This window comes from Danio rerio, chromosome 6 (genome assembly GCF_049306965.1).
Source record: "Danio rerio strain Tuebingen ecotype United States chromosome 6, GRCz12tu, whole genome shotgun sequence".
Classification (NCBI taxonomy): domain Eukaryota; kingdom Metazoa; phylum Chordata; class Actinopteri; order Cypriniformes; family Danionidae; genus Danio; species Danio rerio.
This window is the reverse complement of record NC_133181.1, coordinates 35,426,482-35,452,844: the sequence shown is the minus strand read 5'-3', so window position 1 is coordinate 35,452,844 and position 26,363 is coordinate 35,426,482. Positions and strand designations below refer to the sequence as shown.

General features: G+C 38.4%; 1 protein-coding gene across 2 annotated transcripts in view; it reads right to left on the bottom strand.

The window, feature by feature from the left end:
- The window catches only part of ghrhrb (growth hormone releasing hormone receptor b), an 80,035-nt gene that overhangs the window by 31,474 nt on the left and 22,198 nt on the right, over positions 1-26,363 (bottom strand). Inside the window, exon 3 of one of the 2 annotated variants that reach the window (XM_001331885.10) lies at positions 8,336-8,440. In XM_001331885.10, coding sequence (XP_001331921.5) covers positions 8,336-8,440 — 105 coding nt within the window. Of the gene's footprint in view, positions 1-8,335; positions 8,486-26,363 lie in introns of both variants that reach the window. The other variant, XM_073954322.1, reaches the window with a different exon arrangement.

Here is a 26,363-nt window from a genome sequence, read left to right as displayed (position 1 = left end):
AGTTTGTTCCTCGTGTTTGCTATAAGTACTTTGAGAGAATGCAACAAAACACTTAATCAATTAAAATGGTTACATTTATCATTGTTAAGCATTTACTATTGTGTAACATTTTTTCAAAACAACAAAAAAGTACAGTGGTATTCTTTGGCTCCTGGATAAATCAACCAAAAATTATTTGTGTTTTGCATTCCATTTATTTAATAGATTTGGCATTAACTTGTGGGTAGTGAATACCTGCATTTGCGCACATGACGGTAGACATCATGTGCAAGTTAAAGCAAAATTCACATTTTAACTATCGGCCCTCAACAACATTTTCAGCCCATCATCATTCATAGGCTTACAATCACTCTCATTCGTTGGTGATTATTGTTTCGCTTGCAAAGAGCAGCGAAAATAAATAATGTAATAGTGAACTACCTAAATACTATATGCATTTTCAAAATGGCAAAACCGCAAGTAAATCTGATAATGAGTCTGATCAAAAGAGATCTCGAGATGATGGAACTGCGTTTTTGGATCAGGGTAACAGGAGACAGAAGCAAACCAAGTCAAGTCAGCCAGAAAAACATGATAGAAGAGGTACTGTAACTGTGGGCTCTTCTTGAAGATTAGAGAGAGTGAGTTAATTATATATAAGTATATATTATTTATATCTAATATATATATACTAATAATTCTGACTTCAACAGTGTATACACACACACACACACACACACACACACACACAATTAAAGTCAAGAATTATTAGCACCCCTGTTGTTTATTTTTCCCCCAATTTCTGTTTAACGGAGGTTTTTTCAACACATTTCTAAACATAATAGTTTTACTAACTTCTCTAATAACTGTTTTATTTTATCTTGGCCATGATGACACGAGTACATAATATAGATATTTTACGACACTTCTATAAAGCTTAGAGTGACATTTAAAAGCTTTTATTTAATTTAATTAGGGTAACTAGGCAGGTTAGAGTAATTAGGAAAATTATTGTATAATGATGATTTGTTCTGTACTATCGGGAAAAAATTTGCTAAAAAGGGCTAGTAATTTTGACTTTAAAATAGCCTTAAAAAAATTAAAAACTGCTTTTATTTTAGTCGAAATAAAACAAATGAGAATTTTTCCAGAAGAAACATTTCCTTGCTCTGTTAAACATTATTTGGGAAGTATTTAAAAAAGAAAAAAATTAAAAGGGGGGCTAATAATTCTGACGTCAACCATATATATATATATATATATATATATATATATATATATATATATATATATATATATATATATATATTAGGGGTGTAACGATACACAAAAGGCACGGTTCGGTTTGGTTTCACGGTTTTGGAGCCACGGTTCGGTTCGGTTTCTGTTTGCTGTGGGGTTAGGGTTGATGTCATGCTAACAGCAATGCTAAGGGACAATTCACTTAATAACAAGAACATCTTAACTTTTTCTTTATTAACTTTGTCATCGCATTTTTAGTACAGTCAGGATACCCGAGTAAACAACTAGAATTAAATAAATACCTCCAATATAGACAGAAAAAAAACTATTCTCTTTAGTGCAGCCATCTTAACTAAGTAAACTAAAATTAAATAAATAACTGCAGTGTAGACTAGTGAAAGATCTTCTTCAAAAACACCATAATATCCACATTCTCCGATGAGAGGCTTGATCTCTGTGCAGACACAGACGCTCATTTTTGATTATATGGTTTCATTTAGATAGATAAGTTTCCGTTTAAATTATAGAAAAATATACATATAATGTGTTTGTAAAGTGTTTTTTCATGACATATTCACCAGTAAAATACATTGCGGTTGTGTCTGAAACTAATGTTAGGGTTGTAGCCGGCTGTATGTTTGCCTCCCGATCTCTCTCTCCCGCTTCCTCTATGCCGGTCATTTATGTAGGTCCGCCTTCACGACAGCTGATGCCTGTCATTTCTGTAGGTCCGCCTTTTTGACAGCTGATTGGTCAAGAGACCGATCTATCATCATTTGGCGACGCAGCGGGGGAATGTAAAAGGCATGTCAGGAAGAGCGGGAGAGAGAGCGCTTTTTCCTTTGATCTCGTTTTTCGTGTATTTTTCTGACATGATTATGATTTTCGTTGTTTTTGCTTAACTTTCGTTTGGGTAAAATTATTTTGCATTACTTTTGCCCACTTTAAGAAATTTTATGAGGTTTGTACATTTTTATTTCAATTGATTTGTATATTATTTTTTAGCTCCGACAATATAGCTGTATCTCCTCAAGTTCAACCTTAGTGTAAGGTGGATAGGGAAAATGTCATACGATTTCCATTTTGCAAACACGTAGAAAATGTATTGTTAAAGACATCAGGTAAAAGGTGAAGGTCATCTTTGTTTATTTTATTCAGTATATGGAAGAATGCGGCGCACTGCGCTGAAGACCTTTTTTTTCTTTTCATCAGTTTTAGCGAGGTAAGAGGGGTTATTCATGAGTTAGAATTGCTTTATTATATTTATTTCTTTTGTTTGTCTTTACTATCACCCCCTTGTTCGAGTTTAACTAATTTTTGTTTGATACTTTTGTTTGAATTTGTTACTTTATTATATTATTTTTATTAGTGTAAATATTTCTCTTTTTTTGTATATTCAGGCATTATTCTGGTTTTACTTTTGTACATTAAATCACTTTTGTTGGCAGTTCTGTTGCTTACACCCTCACATTGTGAAATTACCACACTTTTTAAATGTTTTTCTTTACAAGTAAGGCTTTGTCTAAGACACGAATTCTATTCCTGTACTCAACTGGAAAACCAAAATGTTTCCACACAGATGACTTAAATGTGTCTGGGGGATCTGCAATCTCAGTACTATGTGAAGCAGCCATCCTGCGTCCAGTAGTAACGAGTGTGATGCTTACTCAAGTCACATGACATGCACTAAAATACTAACTTTAGAATATAATATTTAGAACAAATCCTCATCATTACTAAAACAATTTAATCAAATATGATAATAAAGATGTATTTAAATTGGTTTAATTAGTTAGAGACAAGTGACGTCAACCTCAACAATGGGCAGCAGGGGGCGTGAAAGTACCGCGGTACGCTACGAGAGTTTTGCGATACGTATCGTGGTTGGTGTATCGCGATATTTCGGTTCGGTTTTAATATTGTTACACCCCTAATATATATATAATTTTCTTTTTACTTGGAAGCAAACTGAATTGCGATGTTTCATAAGATTTATGTTTGTAGCTGTTTGTTTGTTCTTATTCATGAGTGACCATGAGAGACATTATATGGCACAAAATAATAAAAGACTCTTCAGAAATTTGATGACGTCATGTTCCAGGAAATTTGAAATAGTGTGGTGGATGTCAATCTCGATAGCTTATTTTTCTGGTTTAGTTCTGGAACTTACAAATTAAGTTTCAAAACCTTACAAATTAAGCACTACATATTACTGCAAAAAAAAGACTTATTCATTAACTTTACATTCCTTTTGGTTGCTTTACTAATATAGTTGTGTATGTTTGACAATGTACTGTAAAAAAAGGTAAATCAATTGTTTGAATTACAAAGAACCAGTTCTTATAAAAAGATTCTGATTTTCACATGTGCCCCAGGATGTAGTTTAAAGTAATAATATTTTTAATATTGCTGAGTTTCTTTGCACAGACCAATATTTTGCTTCATAAGACATATCATATCGTCAGGAGCCATGGGCATTATTTTGTGTTCCCTCATATGCTACTTTTTTTCACCCATAGTGACGAGATGGGAAAATTCTCTCACAAGACTCTAGGAACTGTACAGTATAAATATACTGTTACCAATTTCCTGAAGACAACACTTAAAGTCCATCATGAGTCCAATATGCTTGCTCACATTGCACAAATAACTTTAATAGCTACTCAACCTGTGAAAACAAATACACTCAGTTGTCCCGTGGCAACTATTAACAGAGTTTATGATATCTGGGTATTTAAAGCTGTAGCTAGGAATTTACAGAGCACTCATGATGTTTCTTTGTGTGTGTTTGCCTTGTCACATTATTGCTCTTGGTTGGAGTGTCAAGAAAGTCTGTTTGCTGCATGTGCTTGAGTGCACACAAGAGACCAACCAAAGAATATGATCTGGCAACAGAATATGCTGTAGAGGATAAATGGGAAACACTGTACAATAACAGTACATAAGCAATGATGTTCTAATATGCAGTGTAAACTAAATGTTACATTTTTAACTAGTGATGAACTATGAACTACACTGTTTCAACTTACTATGATATTTTATGTGAAGCTGCTTTGACAATCTATATTGTAAAAGCGCTATACAAATAAAGGTGAATTAAATTAAATTAATGAGGAATTAACCCTTGCACTATTCAAGAACTAACGACAACATGAATGAAATGAGTTAATGTGTAAATGATGGCTTAATTACTATATAATCTTAATTACTTATATATGTTTGTTAATTATGGCATTGATTAACACGTTACATGTTCTGCTAAATGTAACCAACATGACCTGTTCATGTATCTTTATGTCATCACTTTACTTGTAGGCGAACGTTGTCATGGTCTCATTTTAACTACTCATGATTTCTGTGTTTAAACTGTCAATTTTGATGTAGATGTTTGTTTTGATGTGATGCTTCTATTGTTTCAATGTAAACATGCACTAGACCAAAGGTGCTCAAACTTTTTCTTATAAAAGGCCGAAATGTTAATTTTACCGTTTTATATTCAGCCTATTATAGTAAAAACAAACAATCCCATTTATAACACAATGGAGCTCAATACTGAATACACTAGTCGAGCTGCTTCTACATTTGTCTTAATTTGCTCACAATGTCTTGTGCATTGTCCTCTACCTGTCAAGTGTGTACATTTTAAATGTCTGATTTATATGAAACATTTCATTGTAGTTGGCTTTTTTTAAGCTCCTCAATTAAACAAAAAAATAAATGAAGAGGTCAGATGCAAAAGCCGCTAAACGCCACTTCTGCCAAAAATGAGAATGACATTGAGTGCATGCTTTAGCCACGTAGTACACCACCAGCAAATAAATTAGCTTCTAATCATCCAAATCCAAGCGTCAGCACATTCAGAAATAACAGTTTGCTAACAAAAGCCACTAAACACTACTTTGCTTTTAAAAGCAAAAACCGCTATATCCTGAGAACCAATCAGAATGCGCAAATCAAATCATATGTTTTCAGTGTAGCAGTGAGCTGATACGCCGGCTTTTATGAGGAGACATATTCTGCTTTCGGCGGGGCAGTGGCGCAGTAGGTAGTGCTGTCGCCTCACAGCAAGAAGGTCGCTGGGTTGCTGGTTCGAACCTCGGCTCAGTTGGCGTTTCTGTGTGGAGATTGCATGTTCTCCCTGCCTTCGCGTGGGTTTCCTCCGGGTGCTCCGGATTCCCCCACAGTCCAAAGACATGCGGTACAGGTGAATTGGGTAGGCTAAATTGTCCATAGTGTATGAGTGTGTGTGTGTATGTTTCCCAGAGATGGGTTGCGGCTGGAAGGGCATCCGCTGCGTAAACACTTGCTGGATAAGTTGGTGGTTCATTCCACTGTGGCAACCCCGGATTAATAAAGGGACTAAGCTAAAGAGAAAATAAATGAATGAATGAATATTCTGCTTTCGATTTCGATTGTAAAAGATGGGGTTTGATGAACTTAATGAGCCTGTCCGACTGTCAGTGAATGGCAAATGAAACGGCCCCTAACCTTAAAACTCTGTGCATTATAAGAAAAAGAAACAAAATGTACAGTCGGAAGTGTAGCATGCATTTATAGCAAGCTCAGATGCTGTTCTTTTATCCTACTTGACCAAGACTTCAAGTATGGTAAGAATAAATAAATGACTTCTAAAATTGTCTGAGAGGCATCCCCTTTTTGCCCAGTAGACCCACCTTGTGTTTTATTTGCTAATTTAAGCTATTTTTTAAAAGATAATGTAAAAAACGACATTATTTGTATTACTTCAAAATACCTGTACATCTGATAATCTTTTAATATTAATGGACGATGCACAGATATTGATGTTTCACAATGTTTTTACACTACATTATTTGAATCTAACAAGCTTAGTTTACAATGTTACTTTAAATTAAATCTACTTAAATTTAATCTAAATCTCAAATATCAGAAATGACAATAGATTGATAAGATTTAATGGCAGTTTGATTAATGCATTTACTTGACAGATTTCATTCATTCATTTTCCTTCTGCTTTGTTCCTGGTTTATCACAGCGGAATAAACCGCCACTTTATACATTTTACATTTCAGGTGGTTTGTGTAGAGTGTTTTATGTTTAGTAAATTGATTTCTATATGCATCTTTAGTGATTTTCAACTAATTACACTGTATTGTTCCAATAGGTGTGTTTAGAGGGTTTTGCATAAAAAAAGCACAAGCTGGTTTTGACACCAAAGAAAATCTACCTTGTTAAAAAAACAAACAATTGTCTAAAGTGATGTTTTTTGGAAAAAAAACAGGGTATTTTATTTACTTGCTAATAACCTTATCATTACATATAAAATGAAACTTCTTAACCTAATCAGAGGAGCCTGTTAGAGAATGCTCATTTACAAGAAAAGAGATCTGATGGATTTAGAGGGGTTTCCATCTGAACTCTTCGAATGTAAAACAAGAGTTCATGATGAGTTAATAATAGTGTGCCCCTCCAAGTAAAGTGATGACTTAAAGAAAGATTAACAGGTGATGAGTTTATTTTGGTTACATTTAGCTAAAGCGTTAAATAATACATTAACAAACATGTACTAACAAGCACAATGACTCATGTTGTAAAAAGTTAATTCATAATCTGAGCATGCCTTAACTCATTATTAGTTTATAATGTAGTAATTTTAATTTACATATTACCACAACATTCGTTCAATTTAATCTGTTATTGTAACATTAAACAATAAAGATGCATTTCTAGGTCAAAGGTCATTGTTTTCTTCCTTTCTTACTTTGCAAAAGTTTCTTTGTGGCATAAATTCTTTTGTATATTCCTCAAGTCCTCAGCATGAAAAAATCCATTCACTTCCTAAGAGTTCAGTCTTTAAAGCGCCCTGATGTCTCCAATCATACCTAATCTGCAAATGTTATTAAAGACGCAATGGTGGATCTTTAGAAATCTTCAATGCAGAGGACAAAAGCAAATGGCTGTGTATTTACTTGTGCAATAAATTACAGCAGTCACTGTCTATAGCGTGTGTCTTTACACATTGTATTCCTCATAATGTGAGAAATTAATGTCCCCAAAAGTATAGCAATACCAGTATTTCTTGACAGCGTCTTGTATGATGATGTCGGTATGACAATGTTCTAATGCAGTGCTTCCCAAAGGCGGAGGTCGCAAGACAATCAGGGGAAGTCACTTCGTAATTTTCAAAAATAAAAATATTTTTTATTAAACTAACAATCACCACATTTTATCCATAACCTACAGAAGAAAAATAGTTTTTGCAACCTCTTGGGTGATTATGTTATATTAAAGACACAGCACATACAGTTAAAGTCAGAATTATTAGTCCCCCTGAATTATTAGCCCCCCTGTTTATTTTTCCACAATTTCAGTAAAAATAAAACAAATAAGACTTTCTCCAGAAGAAAAAATATTATCAGACATACTGTGACATTTGTTTTTGCTCTGGTAAATATAATTTGGAAAATATTTAAAAAATTAAATTAAATTCAAAGGGGGGCTAATAATTCTGACTTCAACTGTATATTTTATGGAACCAGGTTAAACTTTCTGACAGCTTTACGCCTGTCACATACATTAAAAATAAATACAGGCCACAACTGAACATAGAGGATAATCTCAGAGAGGCGTGCTTTAAAATTAAATGATAAATAAACTTGGGCCTATTGGTACAGTATGTGTGTGCCGTTGTGTACAAGATTTATATATTTATAACCATCTTAGGGCATATTGGTGGTCACAAGTCACTGGCATTGTTATTTTGAAGGTCGCAGGCTAAAACATTTGGGAACCCTCCTGTCCTAATGTGGGTTTTGTGACAATGAAAATTTGCCACAGGTTTCCTGTGAGAGTTGGGTTTAGGGGTAGGTGTGGGGTAAGGCCATATAATAAGCAGATTTTACTGTACAAAACGCATTACACTAATGGAGACTCCCTGTAAACCACCAATACCAACGTGTGTGTGTGTATGTGAATTCAAAATAATGTTACACCAGTTTATTCTTCAATTCTGATTTAAAGTAGCTTGAGATCATCCATCAACACACCCAATCAACATCCTAAAGTTGTGCTTCTGTTGATATTTGAAAACAGACAATTAGTAATAAAAAATCTAAATACGATAGCAGTATCTTACCATGATTCACAAATAGCTGAGATACTTCAGAGCAGGAGATGTTGACCACCTGTCCAACTTCTGCCCCAGACCAGCACCAAAATTCATCCCACTCAGTGGGGCACCCTGAGACACAAAAATACACAGAACTCATAAACACATTACATTTTTCTTTCTTTCTTTCTTTCTTTCTTTCTTTCTTTCTTTCTTTCTTTCTTTCTTTCTTTCTTTCTTTCTTTCTTTCTTTCTTTCTTTCTTTCTTTTTTTCTTTCTTTCTTTCTTTCTTTCTTTCTTTATAAAAGGACTGATTGACTGAACAGAAGACAAAAAAAGGAGACGATGGACATTAGGATGGAAAGAGAGATTGAGGAAAGGCACAGACATAGGGCATAGGGCATAGATGCTCACAGAATTGCTAAAAAGTTTCAGATAAGCTAGGCATCTCCACTGTTCACAACTGAGCATCTGCCTGAGGAATATAACAGAACTGTGAAAACCGAAGCTGAATGAATGAGGAAGGCTTTGAGCATAATGAGAGCCACAGGGATCATATTTGGTCATGACTACAAAAATATGACTGCCATGTCTATGCCAAGGATTTCATTTCCACCGCTTGCAGGTCTATATCCTCAGACGTTTTGTTATTAATGTTTTATTATATATTGTTATTACTGTTATTACCTCTTAGTGCTTTGCAATGATGCTAGAATGATAGAAGGAGACTTTTTAGACATTATTAGAGTCATTTCAACAAAAGGACATTTTTTCTTAGAACTGCAGAAACCTTTTTTTTACTACCAAGACACATCTGTGGTTTGTCTTAAAGTTCAAACTAAAACAAGTAAAGGACATTACAAAACTGCTTTGCAAATTAGCATAAGGATGTTGACATTTAATTGTCATTGCTAATTTAATCAGCAAAAAATATCAGTGGTCATTAAAGGCAAATCATCATTAGAGTCTTAAGTATTGAGGTGTGAAAAACCAAGTTAAGTTTAAATTAAGTTTACTTAAAATTAAACTAAATTAGGCTGCAATTTTATGGTACACCAAGCAGAACATGTGGTTTCATTTGAAAATGAATGAACATGTCACAAGGCAAAATTAAAAAGTGTCATAAGTGACAGTATACAAAGCACCATATTTTCACATGCTATTTTATTAGGCAGTACAAATGAAGAATAATGTTGAGCAGATGGCCAGCAGATTATGAGTTAGTAAAAGTTTCCTTCTGCATAGTCTGCAAATTTGTCATTATGTGGACAATATCCTATGCACATTTGAGAAGAAAATAACACTCATTATGATCATTTTATCAAATTACCATAAATCACATCTATCATTTTACAATGTGGCGATTATTTCAAGTAAAAAAAACATTTTCTCTTGAGTAAGTTGGTCGTTTGAGAAGCATATTCACTTTATATCAAGTCAGTGGCTTATATGCTACTGTTAGTTAATTCCCCATGCAGTATTAAGGTTAATTGGTTGTTTTTCATTAACATTTTTTTATTTATTAAAATGACAAAAAAATCATCATAACTTTAAATGGCATCCCTTATACACATTGAAAAAACAGATCATTTAATTAACGAACTCAAGTTTTTTGAAAATCTGTTGCTCACTTCCAGCAGTTCCATAAGGGCATGTAGAAACGGTGGCCTTGTTAATGAATCAAAAAGAGCGGAATCTAAAGTAACCTAGAAACCTGTTAACCAACAGAGTAAGAACCCTGATAGAACTAAAAGCATCTTCAGCTTAAAGGGCTGCCTCATACAGCACATCCATTAGTTCATATTCTCTATAAGCTCATTTGTCTCTTACAATGACTTACCTGTTGACCACATTCTTACTTTATGCACATCACCCATTGATTATACCAAATATATCAGACTAAAGAAAAGCATTAGGTGTAAAGCAGCAGAGAGAGCAAAGGATAGTATAATTTCTATTTATGGGTAAACTATCATACTAAAAGGAAGAGTGTAAAGGGAAAATATATGCATATGATATAATATGCTTAAAATAATAATTATATTATGCTTATTTTTAGACGGATAGATGCGAGAAGAAACTCGTGTCTCTTCAGAATGTTACAGCTCAAAACACCCTATAGGCTATGTGTTATATCCTGTAAATACCCTTTCTTGAGTGAATGCAAAAAAACATGTTTTGTTCATGTGTCTCTTTAGGATGCAAATAAGCTACTCTTCCCCCCATTTCCAGAAGAAAGCAAAGGCTTTACACACCATATCTCAGATAATCTCAAAACAAAATGCCTTCTGGGTTTTATCATGTCTATCTTACGCACTAGGTTTAATATCCGCCTTCAACTGAAAGACTTGTCAGTTTAAACTCCAGAAATACACTTACCGGCCACTTTATTAGGTACACCTGCCCAACTGCTCATAAACACAAATTTCTAATCAGCCAAACACATGACAGCAACTCAATGCATTTAGACGTGGTCCAGACGATCTGCTGCAGTTCAAACCAAGCATCAGAATGGAGAAGAAAGGGGATTTATTCGACTTTGAATGTGGTATGGTTGTTGGTGCCAGATGGGCTGGTCTGAGTATTTCAGAAACAACTGATCTACTGGGATTTTCACACGCAACCATGTCTAGGGTTTACAGAGAATGGTCAGAAAAGGAGAAAATATGCAGTGAGTGGCAGTTCTGTGGGCGCAAATGCCTTGCTGATGCCAGAGATCAGAGGAGAATGGCCAGACTGGTTTGAGCTGATAGAAAGGCCACAGTAACTCAAATAATCACTCGTTACAACTGAGGTATGCAGAAAAGCATCTGCTGGTGGTGGTGTAATGGTGTGGGGGATATTTTCTTGGCAGACTTTGGGTCCATTAACACCAATTGAGCATTGTGTCAACGCCACAGGCTCGCCACGAAGAATTAAAGCAGTTCTGAAGACAAAAGGCAGTCCAACCTGGTATTAGTGAGGAGTACTTTAGTGGCCGGTGAGTGTATATACAGTATAACACGGTGGCCAGTGAGTGTATATACTGTATAACACATGCAGAGAAAGCCAGCTGTCAAATAACATGTGTGTAGTGAGTTTTAAATTTATTTTTAGTAATTTTACAGTTCACCTTATTGTCTTACAAAGCTTAAAATGTCCAAAACCATTATATCAAAAACACACAAAGTTCATATAAACACAGTCGATAATGTCTGTGAGCATAAACTCCCGGGAAAGAAACCACATGTTCATTTTAGATCTGTGTATTAAAATGACAGCAGTATAACATACAGTACACACTGCTGTCTGCTGTTAACCCTCTGAGAGTTCAGGTGTCTTAGAGAAGTTTGACATGCGTTTTGACATCCACACTTATACTTGTAAATTTCGTAAAAATTAAAAAATGCATATTTTTCTTTGTTTCAGCCTTCCATTCACACTGAGACAGAGTTTTTAGGAAATTAACATGCATCTCTCTGAATACACTGTAAAATATGGAAGAATTTGAAAACGCTGTTGTTGCAGTGTGGACTGTGAAAACAGAAGCTTTCGAAAACATGTGACACAGTCATGTGACCAATCCAGTTAACATGGTGAATGACACTGTAAAGCAGATGTTTTGGATGTTGTCTGTTTTGACATCTTTATTAAAGATTAATGTCAGTTCCATGTTACATATTGTTTCTCTTCAAGAGGACATGGAATGTTTACAGCGAGCTATTGTTCAGTGGCGGGAACAGACAACAGTTGTGTTACATGCCAACATTTTGTCACAATGTTTCAAAGAGACAGAAAGTAAATAAACGGCAGGTCAACATGACACAGGTAAAAGCGTCTTATGTCTGTACACATGCGCAATACATGAACGAAAGTATTTTCAGTCACTTTAGTGTGGATTACCATTTTTTTCTGAGTGTTTTTAGAGAGAAAAAAAAATATTTCAAATTTATCTGGATTAGTTCAGATGTAGCTTTAGACATTTACAGATTTTTTTTTCAATTTCTGATAACACTGTATTCAACCCAAACTGTGCAACAATAGGTTAAAATCAACAGGTATGTACAATTTAGTTTTTATTTGAAAAAGTATATATGTGACTAGTCAAGTAAGAAAAAAAAAGAACCAATAAGACCAATAAACAAAGTAAATATAAGCAAATATCAGATACATTTTAGATGTTTCTTCAAATGTAGTCACTGACATTTACATGGACATCGATAATTGAAATATTTACCCTAATGTGAATAAGCCAATAATATGATTAAGGTGTTTATATGAGCTGCTTTCAGAACGTTCCTTTCATGTTTCCATTTTACATGGTATAATAAATAGATTGATTGATGACATTACATCACGCTATCCAGTGTGTCCTCCAGAGTTTCATGTAATTTTGGTTGTATTTTTTTTTTTACTTCAACTACAGCTCAGCAGTTCGTCAACAAACTTTCAGCAGCTCCCGCAACAAATTTTGAGATACTGAATGAAAGTATGAAGTAAGGACAGATAGGAAAGAACTGTTTCAATAGAATTTGATACTGAACACCGATGACTTGTGTTATGATCTCTTAAGAGTTTACTGTGCGTGCACTTGTGCCCTTGGATATTCTGCTTTCTAGGGTCCTACCATACTGGAATGACTCAGTAGGTGCAAACAATACAGTGTCCAACAGCAGTGTGTGTATGTACTAGTCTGTCATAACAAGTGGAGACAAGTCCTATATGATGGTAATAGATTAAAGTGTTTACGTATCTGTCCTGCACTTCAATAATGTGACTAAAATAGAAATACACAGCATCTCAATTCAATTTGTGTTTACTACAATTATGGCTTATGTAGTCACATTAAGGTCTTTAAAAATTTCTGTTTTAAAATACTCTTAATAAGAGTATTGTCTTAATCATATTAAAATAAATAAAAAAATTGGTGTCTATGTAAACATGCTGACTGTTGTTTTTAATCATACAGCACTTTGTGTTCAGACATCAATGAAACAAGCAGCTCCACATTAATCTAACTTTAATTAGCCTTTGTTGTCATTAGAGATGTGTGCTGCTCAATACCACAAGCCTTTAAATTCTGTGTTAATTCAATTAGGACATTTTAGTTTAGCCTCCTGTCAACACTTAAGTGGTTTAAGGTAAAGGGTTTCCATCACCAGTCCTGAGCCGGGCTTCTGATGTCATAGTGGGGGATAATCAAATATTTTCAGACACTGCTTTTGATTGTGGAGATTATAAAAAAAAATGTATGTAGGCTTTTACTATTATAGGCTGGCTATTTATACTGTGGATTTATGTATGTATTTATTTATTTTCAGAAAAGCAATTTACTTGTTTAATAATGATTTGATCAGCTACAGTTTGAAATTACCCAGTTTTTCTCTTAGGGCTTACTATGGAGTCTCTGTCACCATCTTCTGAATGAACATTGTCAACCGTCTTTGTTCAAAGACAGGCTAATGACTGTCGATGCACTATATTATTATTTAAAATGATATTTTATTTAAAAATAGGCACTATCCTATAAATAAAACAGCATAGTTGCAATTTAACCAACTACATTCTTGACTGACTAAAAAAGCCTCAAAAGTACATTATGTTGTCCAACAGCAGCAATATTTGTCAAACTGTGGAGAGTCCTCTGCTTGCTGCTGTATGTAGGCAGGGTAATACACAAGAGTGAAGGGTTAAGAGGCTGGACTAGTGCTGTTATTGGCAGAATATTGCATGGCTATCAACCTATTAGATTCAAAAACCAGACAGAACTATTATATAAATATATATAGCCTATAGTTACATATTTTTACAGTAACATTTTTACAGTGTTTTATCACTGAAAATATTGGAGAAGAACACAAGTAATATGGAAGACCATCACAGGGAAAAGCAGGAAATGTATAGAAAAAAAAAGTAAGAAACTCCAACACAGATATTTATGGAAGCTCAGGCTGATCCCCCCCCCCCCAGGAATAACACTTAGGAATAAGACTTTGAACGGCTGATGCCATCTCGTTAATTAAAGTACTATCAAAGCACCACTGGAATTTATTTTTTATGGACAGGCCATCTGACTGCCTGTTTGTGTATGACATGACAAGCAGAGATTTAGCAATTATGCCTGCAAAATATGAAGTTGTTTAGATTACACTGATGTTGCGGATGATATTAGGTGCCAGTACTGTATATGTGAAGCTCAAACGGATATGAATGCATATGCTCAATGTCATTAATGCCAACTGCCTTTATTGGAACTGAATCAAACTTGCAGCCGCGTAGCAGAACTGCAAATTAGCATAATATCAAAGATAGCCCAACTTAATATAATGAAAATGCTTTAGGCTTAGAACTCAGTGACTGATGACATTGAGTTATAAGTAGTTCTGGAATACATTGACTGTGACTACTGTGTGAAACATGCTGGAGGCTCTGATGATGGACAGCAGGATCTTATTACAAATAGTGGTTTAACCCATAAAGCAACATCTACATAATCTTGAATCAGCTTTTATACATGTGTTGACATTTTAATGACACGTTCATTCATTCATTCATTCATTCATTCATTCATTCATTCATTTTCTTGTCGGCTTAGTCCCTTTATTAATCCGGGGTCACCACAGCAGAATGAACCGCCAACTTATCCAGCAAGTTTTTACGCAGTGGATGCCCTTCCAGCTGCAACCCATCTCTGGGAAACATCCACACACAAATTCACACACACTGCGGACAATTTAGCCCTAGCTGTACCTACCTGTACCTCATTTCTTTGGACTGTGGGGGAAACCGGAGCACACGGAGGAAACCCACGCGAAGGCAGGGAGAACATGCAAACTCCACACAGAAACGCCAACTGAGCCGGTTTGAACCAGCGACCCAGCGACCTTCTTGTTGTGAGGCGACAGCACTACCTACTGCGCCACTGCCTCGCCCAATGACACTTTTGTATTTTAAAAAATAATGATTTTGCAGCTAATAGCCTCATATTAGTCTGATTAAATAGACTCCCTATAAAACAATTGAAAATGATAGATGAAAACAATGCAACACAATAAATGCAAAACATTTGCAATTGGTTTTTAAAAAGTTTATAGATATTTCGTTGTTTATACCATTCTGGCCAGTTTAGTTTAATATGAAGAAATTGTGACTTTTTTCTTTACTAGATTTACCAGAATGTACTTCTCAAAGTAAGTTTATTATATAGCACATTTCATACACAATGGTAATTCAAAGTGCTTTACATAAACTAGAATTAAAGAAACAAGAAAATAAAAACTATTGAAAGAATTTAAAATAATTAAAACAGATTAAAATGTGTTAAAACAGGTTATTTAAGTTAGAAAAGAATGAAAAAAAAGAAAGACATAATACAATCTGTTCAATGTAGCACAGTGCTCATTCAGTAAAGGCACAGCTAAACAGATGTGTTTTAAGTCTTGATTTGAATGTACCTAATGTTTAGGTACATCTGATCATTTCTGGAAGCTGATTCCAGCAGTAGTAGCTGAAGGCGGATTCACCCTGCTTTGACTGAACTTTTGGAATTTCTAATTTACTTGATCCTATTGATTTTAGTGTTCTGTCCATTACAGTAATCCACCCTGCTGCTGATAAAAGCATGAACATGTTTCTTTAAATCCTTACCGGAAACAAAGCATCTAATTCTTGCAATGTTTTGAGACTGCCAACTTATCCAGCATATGTTTTACGCAGCAGATGCCCTTTCAGATGCAACCCATAACTGGGAAACAGCCATAAACTCTTATTCATACACATACACTACAGCCTATTTGGACAATCTTTGGACTTGTGGGGGAAACCAGAGCACCCAGAGGAAACCAACGCAAACACGGGGAGAACATGAAACTCCACACAGAAATGTGTCACCCTAAATGTATTGTAATGTAATATTTATTTTAAGCTTGTTTAATTGAATATTTATTTTCATAAAATGAAGTTCAGGTAATAAAGCACAAAAAACAAAAAAAAAAAACAAAAAAAATTATAAAAAGGAACAATACATTGTTTTATCTTAAAATAAACGGAAAAGCAGGTTATTTATTTAAATTACAATTTTCTCATCACTGACAACAACAGAGAAAAAAACAGGTATATCCAAAACCAGATGCAAAGAATCAATAGGAAAAAAACAGGGTCAACATATAAAGACAAGATCCTACCAAACAAAAATAACTTAAAAAAAAAAAAATAAATAAAACTGTCAGAGGAAACTAAGAATGTACAAACTCAAAATCCAAACATAACACCTGGCACATTGCACTGGATTGACAAAATATACAACCGTCACTAAGCCATTATGCTTATCTGATATGAAATATGTATTGCTTCCCTTTAACACAATTGAAAGCTATTTTTTTTCCAGGATTTACCGCAATAAAATCTTTTAAATCTCTTCCTCTGCCTACCTTTAACAGAATTAAACCATGTTTTCGTCTGTTTTTCATGTTGTTGTTGTTTTCAGAAATCTGTGTCATTATAAATTACTATGAATTTAGAAATAAGCAGGTTACTAGTGAGGTATTATAAGTAAGATGTTATCAGCATGCCATAATCTTACACAAAGGGCCCTTTCACACATTTGGCACATTGAGGTGTGGTGTAAGTGGGGTTTTGCTATTTTCCACTAGACACACTTTCAATTTTCACATCCAGTACCAGCTTATTTAAATAGCAAATGCACTTACACCCATTTGTGTGCCCACGGGCATGCTGGTCTGAGGTGTGTTCAGGCACATTGTTGGCATGCTGCTGTTTTGAGGAAACTGAAAATGATTGTTGCATTGACCAACAAAAACCTGGACTAATGTTAATTGCACATTATTTAAAAAAATAATAATAATAATCAAAGTGTGCATTAGTAATATGTGCTTGTAGGTGGGTGCTTAATATTCAACACAGGTTCATTGTGAAAACGTGCCTCTGTATACATTTCTGGAGAGCGCAAAATATGCAGCCAGAATATGCATTTTATCTTTAAAATAAACACTAAGGGGTCATATGATGCTGCAGATGGCTTCTGTTTCTTTTTGAGCCTGCCAGCTGACCGCTTACCTCAGTGTGGACGGCTTATTCGCTGTTACCAGTTTGCCGGTATATAGGACAGTCGGTCAGTTAGTCAGTTGACAGCAACCTCTGGTGGATTTACACAAGAACAGCAGGCACGAATGGTACTTGCGAGAAAAATTTGAGATCTGAAAAAGCATACACAGTGGCCTCTGGTGGATTTGTGAAAACAAAAACTGCAAATGTCCAGAAATGTATATAGGGGTACGTATCAATAATGAGCCTGGGTTGACAATATTCCTACACTCAACAGAAATGTGCAGCAGCAGACAAACATGCAAAATACTAACAACACAGGCAATACAACGATTAATTATAGAAAATAAAAAGTTTGTGTTTACATAATAGACAGAATGTGTGTGAACTGTGCATGGTACACCTATTAATATGATGTGATACATTCATTCATTCATTTATTTTCTATTCAGCTTAGTCCCTTTATTAATCTGGGGTCGCCACAGTGGAACAAACCCGCTAACTTATCCAGTATATGTTTTACGCAGCGGATGCCCTTCCAGGTGCAACCTATAACTGAGAAACACCCATACACACTCATACACTACAGACAATTTTAGCTTACCCAATTCACCTGTACCGCATATCTTTGGACTTGTGGGGGAAACCGGAGCACCTGGAGGAAACCCACGCGAGCACGGGGAGAACATGCAAACTCCACACAGAAACGCCAACTGACATAGCCGAGGCTCGAACCAGCGACATTCTAGCTTTGAGGTGATCATGCTACCCACTGCGCTACCGTGTGGCCTGATGTGATACAAACAGAAATAAATAAATAAAATGTGTAAAAACCCTGAACCACAAAACTTAGATTGCAGAGCTAGCTTATTTTCGGAGCAATAACTAAAAATACATTGTGTAGGTCAAAATGATCGATTTTCTCTTTTATGCCAAAATGACTGGTAATTAAATAAATGTTCCATGAAGATTTTTATTACATTTCATACTTTAAAGTCAGTTTATCATCAGTTATGTGAAATGCTAAGCACTTTAGGCTAACTTTCTCAGCATTTTTTTAAAAACCCTCAGATTCCAAAGTTTCAAATATTTAGTTGAAAGATATATTTGTATTCTAATAATGTATTTCTTGAGCTTATTTAGTTGTAACATTTTTTTGAAATTTTGAGATTTATACATGTATAACTTTTTTGGTTTTTGGTCCACTGTCACTTTTTTTTTCATTTTATGTATGTTTGTATTTATAATAATATTACAAATATACACAATACAAGACACACGTATAATTACAAGCTTTTGTTTTGGATGTGAGTAACCACACTTAATAGTTTTACAGCACTAATAAAAAAAATGTTGCACAGGCTTGTCATATATGGTCTGCTCACATGCTTTAATCATGCATATGAACAGATGTGAAATAAATAAAGGTATGATTGAAATAGCAAATTAACCATGGTGCATTTGCAACTGCACTTTAAAGGGAATGGGAGACATTTGCACATTACACCCAAAGCACCCCATTACTCATTAAGAGAACAGAGACAGCAATTTTGGAAGAGATTGTTAAAATAGAATCCCAAACCTCTTCGAAGCAATATGTAAAAAACAACAACAAAACATTTGTTTCTGCTTGTTGCAGAAATATATTGCAGTTACACTTTTATTGTTATGATCGTCTTGAAATTGAAACAAACATATGCACCCACAGAAACTAAAATCAAAAAATATCCTCATGTGTGTTGAACAGCTTGACAATGATATTAGCAATAAGCATGCATTTCTAGTCACAGGTGCAAAATTCTAATAAGAACAAGAAATCAAAGAGAAGCATGAGATATCTGGGGAAATGTAAAATAGTCACATCACTGAACCCATGGCAGAAGCACAACTTTTGATATTTGATAACATACGAAAAACCCACTATATATTCACTATACAGATGAGTAGGTGTCTTCTTGTGACAAACAAGCAAACAAAAAGAAGGAGCGAAAACTGCATTGTGTGTAATGTGGCGTGTAAAAACCAAGGGCAAGACGTAAAAGCCATCCAATATAATTGTGAATTCAGTGACAGGCTCTTCTATGATTTCCTACAGATCTTGATAACATGCTATAAATAATCAAATTGTGGCCAGTGATGATTTTAAAACATCTGTTATAACTGCTTTATCTGTCCACAAAATGGAGGACACATCTGATATATGATAACCACAGATATTACAGTTTTACAGTTACCTGAACTGCTTTAAATGCTTGTCTTCTAAAATTTTACTAATCACAATATTTTCAAATACAGTATTTTCATTTTTTATTTTATGTCCATAAATAGTTCATAAATAATTTAAAAACCAAGCCAAAATGAAACATATTAATCTTAACATTGTCAAACATCTTAAATTTGTTAAAAAAAAAAAACTATACATCATAAATATATGGAATAATATATACAAAGATATAAGAAGATTCTGAGTTAGATTTGGCCAGTATGTACACAACATAACATAACTTTTTCTTCTTATTATTATTTTATTTTTTTGCAAAACACTATATCCACCTTAGATTATATTCTACTACAGTAAAACCTTTAAGAAAAGCTAGTGAATCAATGTTTTGTTTGATAAACGAGATTAAGTTAGTTATAAACGACTTGTAGCTTGTTACAGAAAGAGTCAAGTCTCTTTTTAACCGCTACTGAAAACCAAACCTGTGTGATTAGAGTGGGCGTAGCTGCGGTGTCACAGTTCTCTGTTGCACAGAGTGCGCGACACAAGCTCATCTCACCTCGTCATATTTAATGAATTATTTCACTGTAATAATAATATCAATAGCTTATTTATTGGTTGTTGTGAAATAGAAAAAACGTTTATTTTTCACCATAACAACCTGTGCCCTTTATGTTTCCTTATAGTAAATCAACAAAAACAAGAATTAACGTGAGGTTTTAGGGTATAAAAAATAGGTGCAACCGCATAAATAATTCTTCAGATAGGTTACTCAGCTATATGTAAGAAATTATTTTAAAAATAAACTTACAAAGGACACGAGTAGCCTTACAGACAGGTATCTTGTGATGGGGAGGAGCGCAGGAAAAAAGGCGCTCTCTGGCCTTCCTCTTAATTGACAACAGCAAAGACTCGTTCCCTGCTGCATTTGTGTATTGTTGACAGACGTATTTTATTCTGGTCCACTTTTGTAGCGTTTTTGTACATTTTTGTGAAGTTGAAGGCTTCATCTTCTATCGCTAAATCATATATATACGTGTATAAGTGTGTATATATATATATGTGTATGTGTGTGTGTGTGTGTGTGTGTGTGTGTGTGTGTGTGTGTGTGTGTATATATATATATATATATATATATATATATTTTTTTTTTTTTTAGCTAAATTTTTATTATTGAGACTTTCAATTTTAAAGGGGTCATAAACTGCTTTTTAGATTTATTTTAGGTCTAATCACCTAAAAACTGGTTTAAGTAAAACATGTTTAAAAAGTAAGTGAATTTCAAATGATTTGTAATGCAATACCAGTCAAAGCAATAGAGCACAAATTATAAAAATTTACATATTTGTATCTTATAATAAGGTCCAAAATAATTAGAAAGGCATTTTTTTTTTTTTTTAATTCTTTTGGAAAATCCAGTGTCAAACAGGAGTTCTCATTAACATGCGATATAATGTCATTATAAATAAACTTAATCTAGTCTTTCCTTATGCTGGGATCAGAAGGAAGGTAATGCAGTGTTTTTCCACAAATTGTACTGCACCTGTTTCCTGTACAGAACACATGTTTTGGTTTCTGCAAAAACTCTCATTTGCCTCTCGTTATTTATCTACTATGATTTGGTGGTAATGTAAAAATGGAGATCATCCGCAAAGGTGTTTTAAACACATTATTATCCACAAGTAGTTGGATTGGCTTCAGTGTAAGCTGTTGTAAGATTAACAAGCACGTTTTGAGTTCTGAAACTTACAGAATGTTTTATTTTTCAATGACCAAAGATCAAAATATCAGTTCATGTCTATGACATAATGCAGTCAACAGAGATTCAACTTAAGCTGACTGATAAAAATAGGCCCTGTTTATACCTGATATTAAGATGTATTTTGGCTGATAGGATCATAATTGGACAGGGGAGACACTTTGCCATTTTTATCAGGCATTTAACGCTTTCCTTGACTTTGTTTTAAACATGCCAGCTACCACAAGCACTTTTGATGATTTTCACCTAAATATGAAAGCCCTGAGAATATTTTCTGCTAAGGAAGTATAAGTATATATGTGTTCTTATTAATAAAGAATCCTCTACATAAAAAAGCCATTTATTTGACACACTTTATCAACACTTAATAGCCAGTGTTGGGTTAGATACTTTAAAAAAGTAATAGATTACCAATTACTGACCACTACTGGAAAATTGTAATCTGATTACATTACAAATTACTTAATGTAAAAAGTAATCATTATTATTTTAAATAATAACTTTAAATTAATTTAAAAGTTACTTTTAAAACATATAAAATATACCTACACATTAAACTGTCCATTAGCTCTTTCAGTAATTTAATATTCACTGAAAAATATTACAATGGGTTGATCACAGCAGCTTGGTATATTCAGAAGACAAAGAGTTCTCCCAAATATTTATATTCTCTCATCATTTACTTGTTTCAATCCTGTTTGTCTTTTTTTTACACAAAGGAAGACATTTAGAAGAAAACTGGATACCTGTAACCATTGACATCCATAGTATGAAAAAAGCATTGCAGTATTTGGGTGTTCTGTGTTTGTCTGAGGTATTTAGTCTACTGAAATGTGCATATTTCAAAACATGAAGCCGATCAGTCAGTTCTGACTTTTGACAAGTATTGTCATAGAATGCTTTCTATTCAAGTGCTTAAACAAGTTGCTGGTCCAACAATTTTAAAAGTGCATGCTTATTAACTGACGAAACAGCAGAAAACATGATTTAAAATAAGCAATTCCTTTTCAAAAACCATATTTGTAACGCAAGTAACAATTACAATGACTTTAGTAACTGTAATCAAATTACACAAATTTAAAAATGTAGTTCTTTACATTACTGCGTTCCTCAAAACTGTAATTAGATTACAGTAACAGGTTACTGTGGAAGGCGTTACACAACACTGTTGATAGCCTTTGTATTTATAGGTTACATTATGCATTGAGTAATAAAAATAAAAATATATTGTTTCATATTACTGTCAGGGTTGGTGATGGGAAATGGGGAAAAAGGAGCGAGGACTCAAATGCAGGGAAATGGGATTTTATTAAATAATAAAAATAAAATAAAATGCAAAACAAACTACCCCGAGGGGGAAAACATTAACAAAACAAATACATACACATACAAACAGGACTGGGCAGACTGGAAAGGATGAGAACTGGAAACACAACAGGACTAGACTTCAAACGACGAAATGTGATGACGAACTGACACAGGACAGCAAAAGTGAGGGGTATATAAAGTGTAGAAAATTAACACACAAACAGGTGAACACAATTAACTAATAATGGGTTAACAAGGAGGGTGGGACAAGACAATAGACGGGAGAGCGCATGACACAGAGAGACAATACAAGCCATGCGCTCACATAACACAACAAGAACATGCAGCCAATGAGAGAACTCATTAACCGCATGTTCATAACAAACACAACACTGAAGCACACGACAAAAGCACGTGACCACAATGTAAACACCGAGCCACGTGCTTTGACAAGAGACGCAAGACACGAGCACACGATAGATAAATACCTTACCGTGCGCTCACACATAAGCAACGCGCATGCTTCATCTCAGCGCCAACCAAAACTGAAACCAACTAGACGGAGGCGCCGAGAATAAAGCAGCGCGCTGCTGACAGAACAAACACAAACACTAGTACAAGAGCGCGCGCGTCTGAGGGACGCAGAGCGTGCGCGGCCACATCATGTGGCAGCGCGCACACCCTGCGTACACCCACGGCGGCGCGCGCGCACACAGAGACAGAAACAGGACCAGACATTGAGTAGTGTCAGAGCTCTGCCACCAAAACAAGAATTTACAAGACCAAAGTGGCAGAACCCTGACACTAGCCCCCCCCAAAAGGGACGCCACCTGGCGTCCCTAAAGGGAACATCCAACAAGGTACAAGACAGACATGAAACACTACAACACAACAAAACAGGCAACATCAACAGACACAAGACAGGGAGGTGAACAGACAAGACGACATGAAGGGAGGGAGGGAGGGAAGCCAAGCCAGACCCAAAACGACAAACAAGGGAGGGATGGGAGGGCAAGACAAGGGAGGATCAGTCCAGGGTGGGACCGGAGGAACTGTCCAGGGTGGGTCCAGCGGGTCGAGAGCCCTAGCAGGGAACCAGGGTGGAGCCGGAGGGTCCGTCCAGGGTGGAGGAAAGGAACACCAGGGAGGGGCAGGAGGGACGACCCAGGGAGTGTCTATGAGGGGAAACAAGACCAGAGGTCTGTGGGGGGCCGGCAGGGCAAGGAGCCGGGCTGGGACCGGCAGGGCTAGACGTCTGGTAGGTGCCGGCAGGGAAAGGAGCCGGGCTGGGGCCGGCAGGGCTAGACGTCTGGGTGGTGCCGGCAGGGAAAGACGTCTGGGTGGTGCCGGCAGGGCAAGGAGCCGGGCTGGGGCCGGCAGGGCAAGACGTCTGGTAGGTGCCGGCAGGGAAAGGAGCCGGGGTGGGGCCGGCAGGGCTAGACGTCTGGGTGGTGCCGGCAGGGCAAGGAGCCGGGCTGGGGCCGGCAGGGCAAGACGTCTGGTTGGGGCCGGCAGGGCAAGGAGCCGGGCTGGGGCCGGCAGGGCTAAACGTCTGGTAGGTGCCGGCAGGGCAAGGAGCCGGGCTGGGGCCGGCAGGGCTAGACGTCTGGTAGGTGCCGGCAGGGCAAGGAGCCGGGCTGGGACCGGCAGGGCTAGACGTCTGGGTGGTGCCGGCAGGGAAAGACGTCTGGGTGGTGCCGGCAGGGCAAGGAGCCGGACTGGGACCGGCACTGGAGGGCGCTCAGGGGCTGGAGCCGACACTGGAGGGCGCTCAGGGGCTGGAGCCGACACTGGAGGGCGCTCAGGGGCTGGAGCCGACACTGGAGGGCGCTCAGGGGCTGGAGCCGACACTGGAGGGCGCTCAGGGGCTGGAGCCGACACTGGAGGGCGCTCAGGGGCTGGAGCCGACACTGGAGGGCGCTCAGGGGCTGGAGCCGACACTGGAGGGCGCTCAGGGGCTAGAGCCGACACTGGAGGGCGCTCAGGGGCTGGAGCCGACACTGGAGGGCGCTCAGGGGCTGGAGCCGACACTGGAGGGCGCTCAGGGGCTGGAGCCGACACTGGAGGGCGCTCAGGGGCTGGAGCCGACACTGGAGGGCGCTCAGGGGCTGGAGCCGACACTGGAGGGCGCTCAGGGGCTGGAGCCGACACTGGAGGGCGCTCAGGGGCTGGAGCCGACACTGGAGGGCGCTCAGGGGCTGGAGCCGACACTGGAGGGCGCTCAGGGGCTGGAGCCGACACTGGAGGGCGCTCAGGGGCTGGAGCCGACACTGGAGGGCGCTCAGGGGCTGGAGCCGACACTGGAGGGCGCTCAGGGGCTGGAGCCGACACTGGAGGGCGCTCAGGGGCTGGAGCCGACACTGGAGGGCGCTCAGGGGCTGGAGCCGACACTGGAGGGCGCTCAGGGGCTGGAGCCGACACTGGAGGGCGCTCAGGGGCTGGAGCCGACACTGGAGGGCGCTCAGGGGCTGGAGCCGACACTGGAGGGCGCTCAGGGGCTGGAGCCGACACTGGAGGGCGCTCAGGGGCTGGAGCCGACACTGGAGGGCGCTCAGGGGCTGGAGCCGACACTGGAGGGCGCTCAGGGGCTGGAGCCGACACTGGAGGGCGCTCAGGGGCTGGAGCCGACACTGGAGGGCGCTCAGGGGCTGGAGCCGACACTGGAGGGCGCTCAGGGGCTGGAGCCGACACTGGAGGGCGCTCAGGGGCTGGAGCCGACACTGGAGGGCGCTCAGGGGCTGGAGCCGACACTGGAGGGCGCTCAGGGGCTGGAGCCGACACTGGAGGGCGCTCAGGGGCTGGAGCCGACACTGGAGGGCGCTCAGGGGCTGGAGCCGACACTGGAGGGCGCTCAGGGGCTGGAGCCGACACTGGAGGGCGCTCAGGGGCTGGAGCCGACACTGGAGGGCGCTCAGGGGCTGGAGCCGACACTGGAGGGCGCTCAGGGGCTGGAGCCGACACTGGAGGGCGCTCAGGGGCTGGAGCCGACACTGGAGGGCGCTCAGGGGCTGGAGCCGACACTGGAGGGCGCTCAGGGGCTGGAGCCGACACTGGAGGGCGCTCAGGGGCTGGAGCCGACACTGGAGGGCGCTCAGGGGCTGGAGCCGACACTGGAGGGCGCTCAGGGGCTGGAGCCGACACTGGAGGGCGCTCAGGGGCTGGAGCCGACACTGGAGGGCGCTCAGGGGCTGGAGCCGACACTGGAGGGCGCTCAGGGGCTGGAGCCGACACTGGAGGGCGCTCAGGGGCTGGAGCCGACACTGGAGGGCGCTCAGGGGCTGGAGCCGACACTGGAGGGCGCTCAGGGGCTGGAGCCGACACTGGAGGGCGCTCAGGGGCTGGAGCCGACACTGGAGGGCGCTCAGGGGCTGGAGCAACCCTCGCAGAAGAGGCCTTTCTCTTCCGCCTCCGCTTTTGGGTGCGGGTTAACCCTTGGGGGCTGGACATGGACCAGGAGATGGTGCTGGTGGTGAGAGGGGTCCATTCCCCCTCCAGGATCTCCCTCTCCATCCTCAGACAGGAATAGTCCACCACCTCCCAAAACGTCCATGTCCTGATATCACCCAGCTCCTCCCAATCGAATGGCTCATCCAATCCAGCCAGAAAGATGTGGATGAGGGTGGTCTCACTGAACCCAAGCCCCCGGACTGCCTCAAGAAGATCTTCGGCATAGATGCCAAAGGGGCGATGGTTCTGCCTGTGAGACAGTCCTCTGGCTGGGGGTT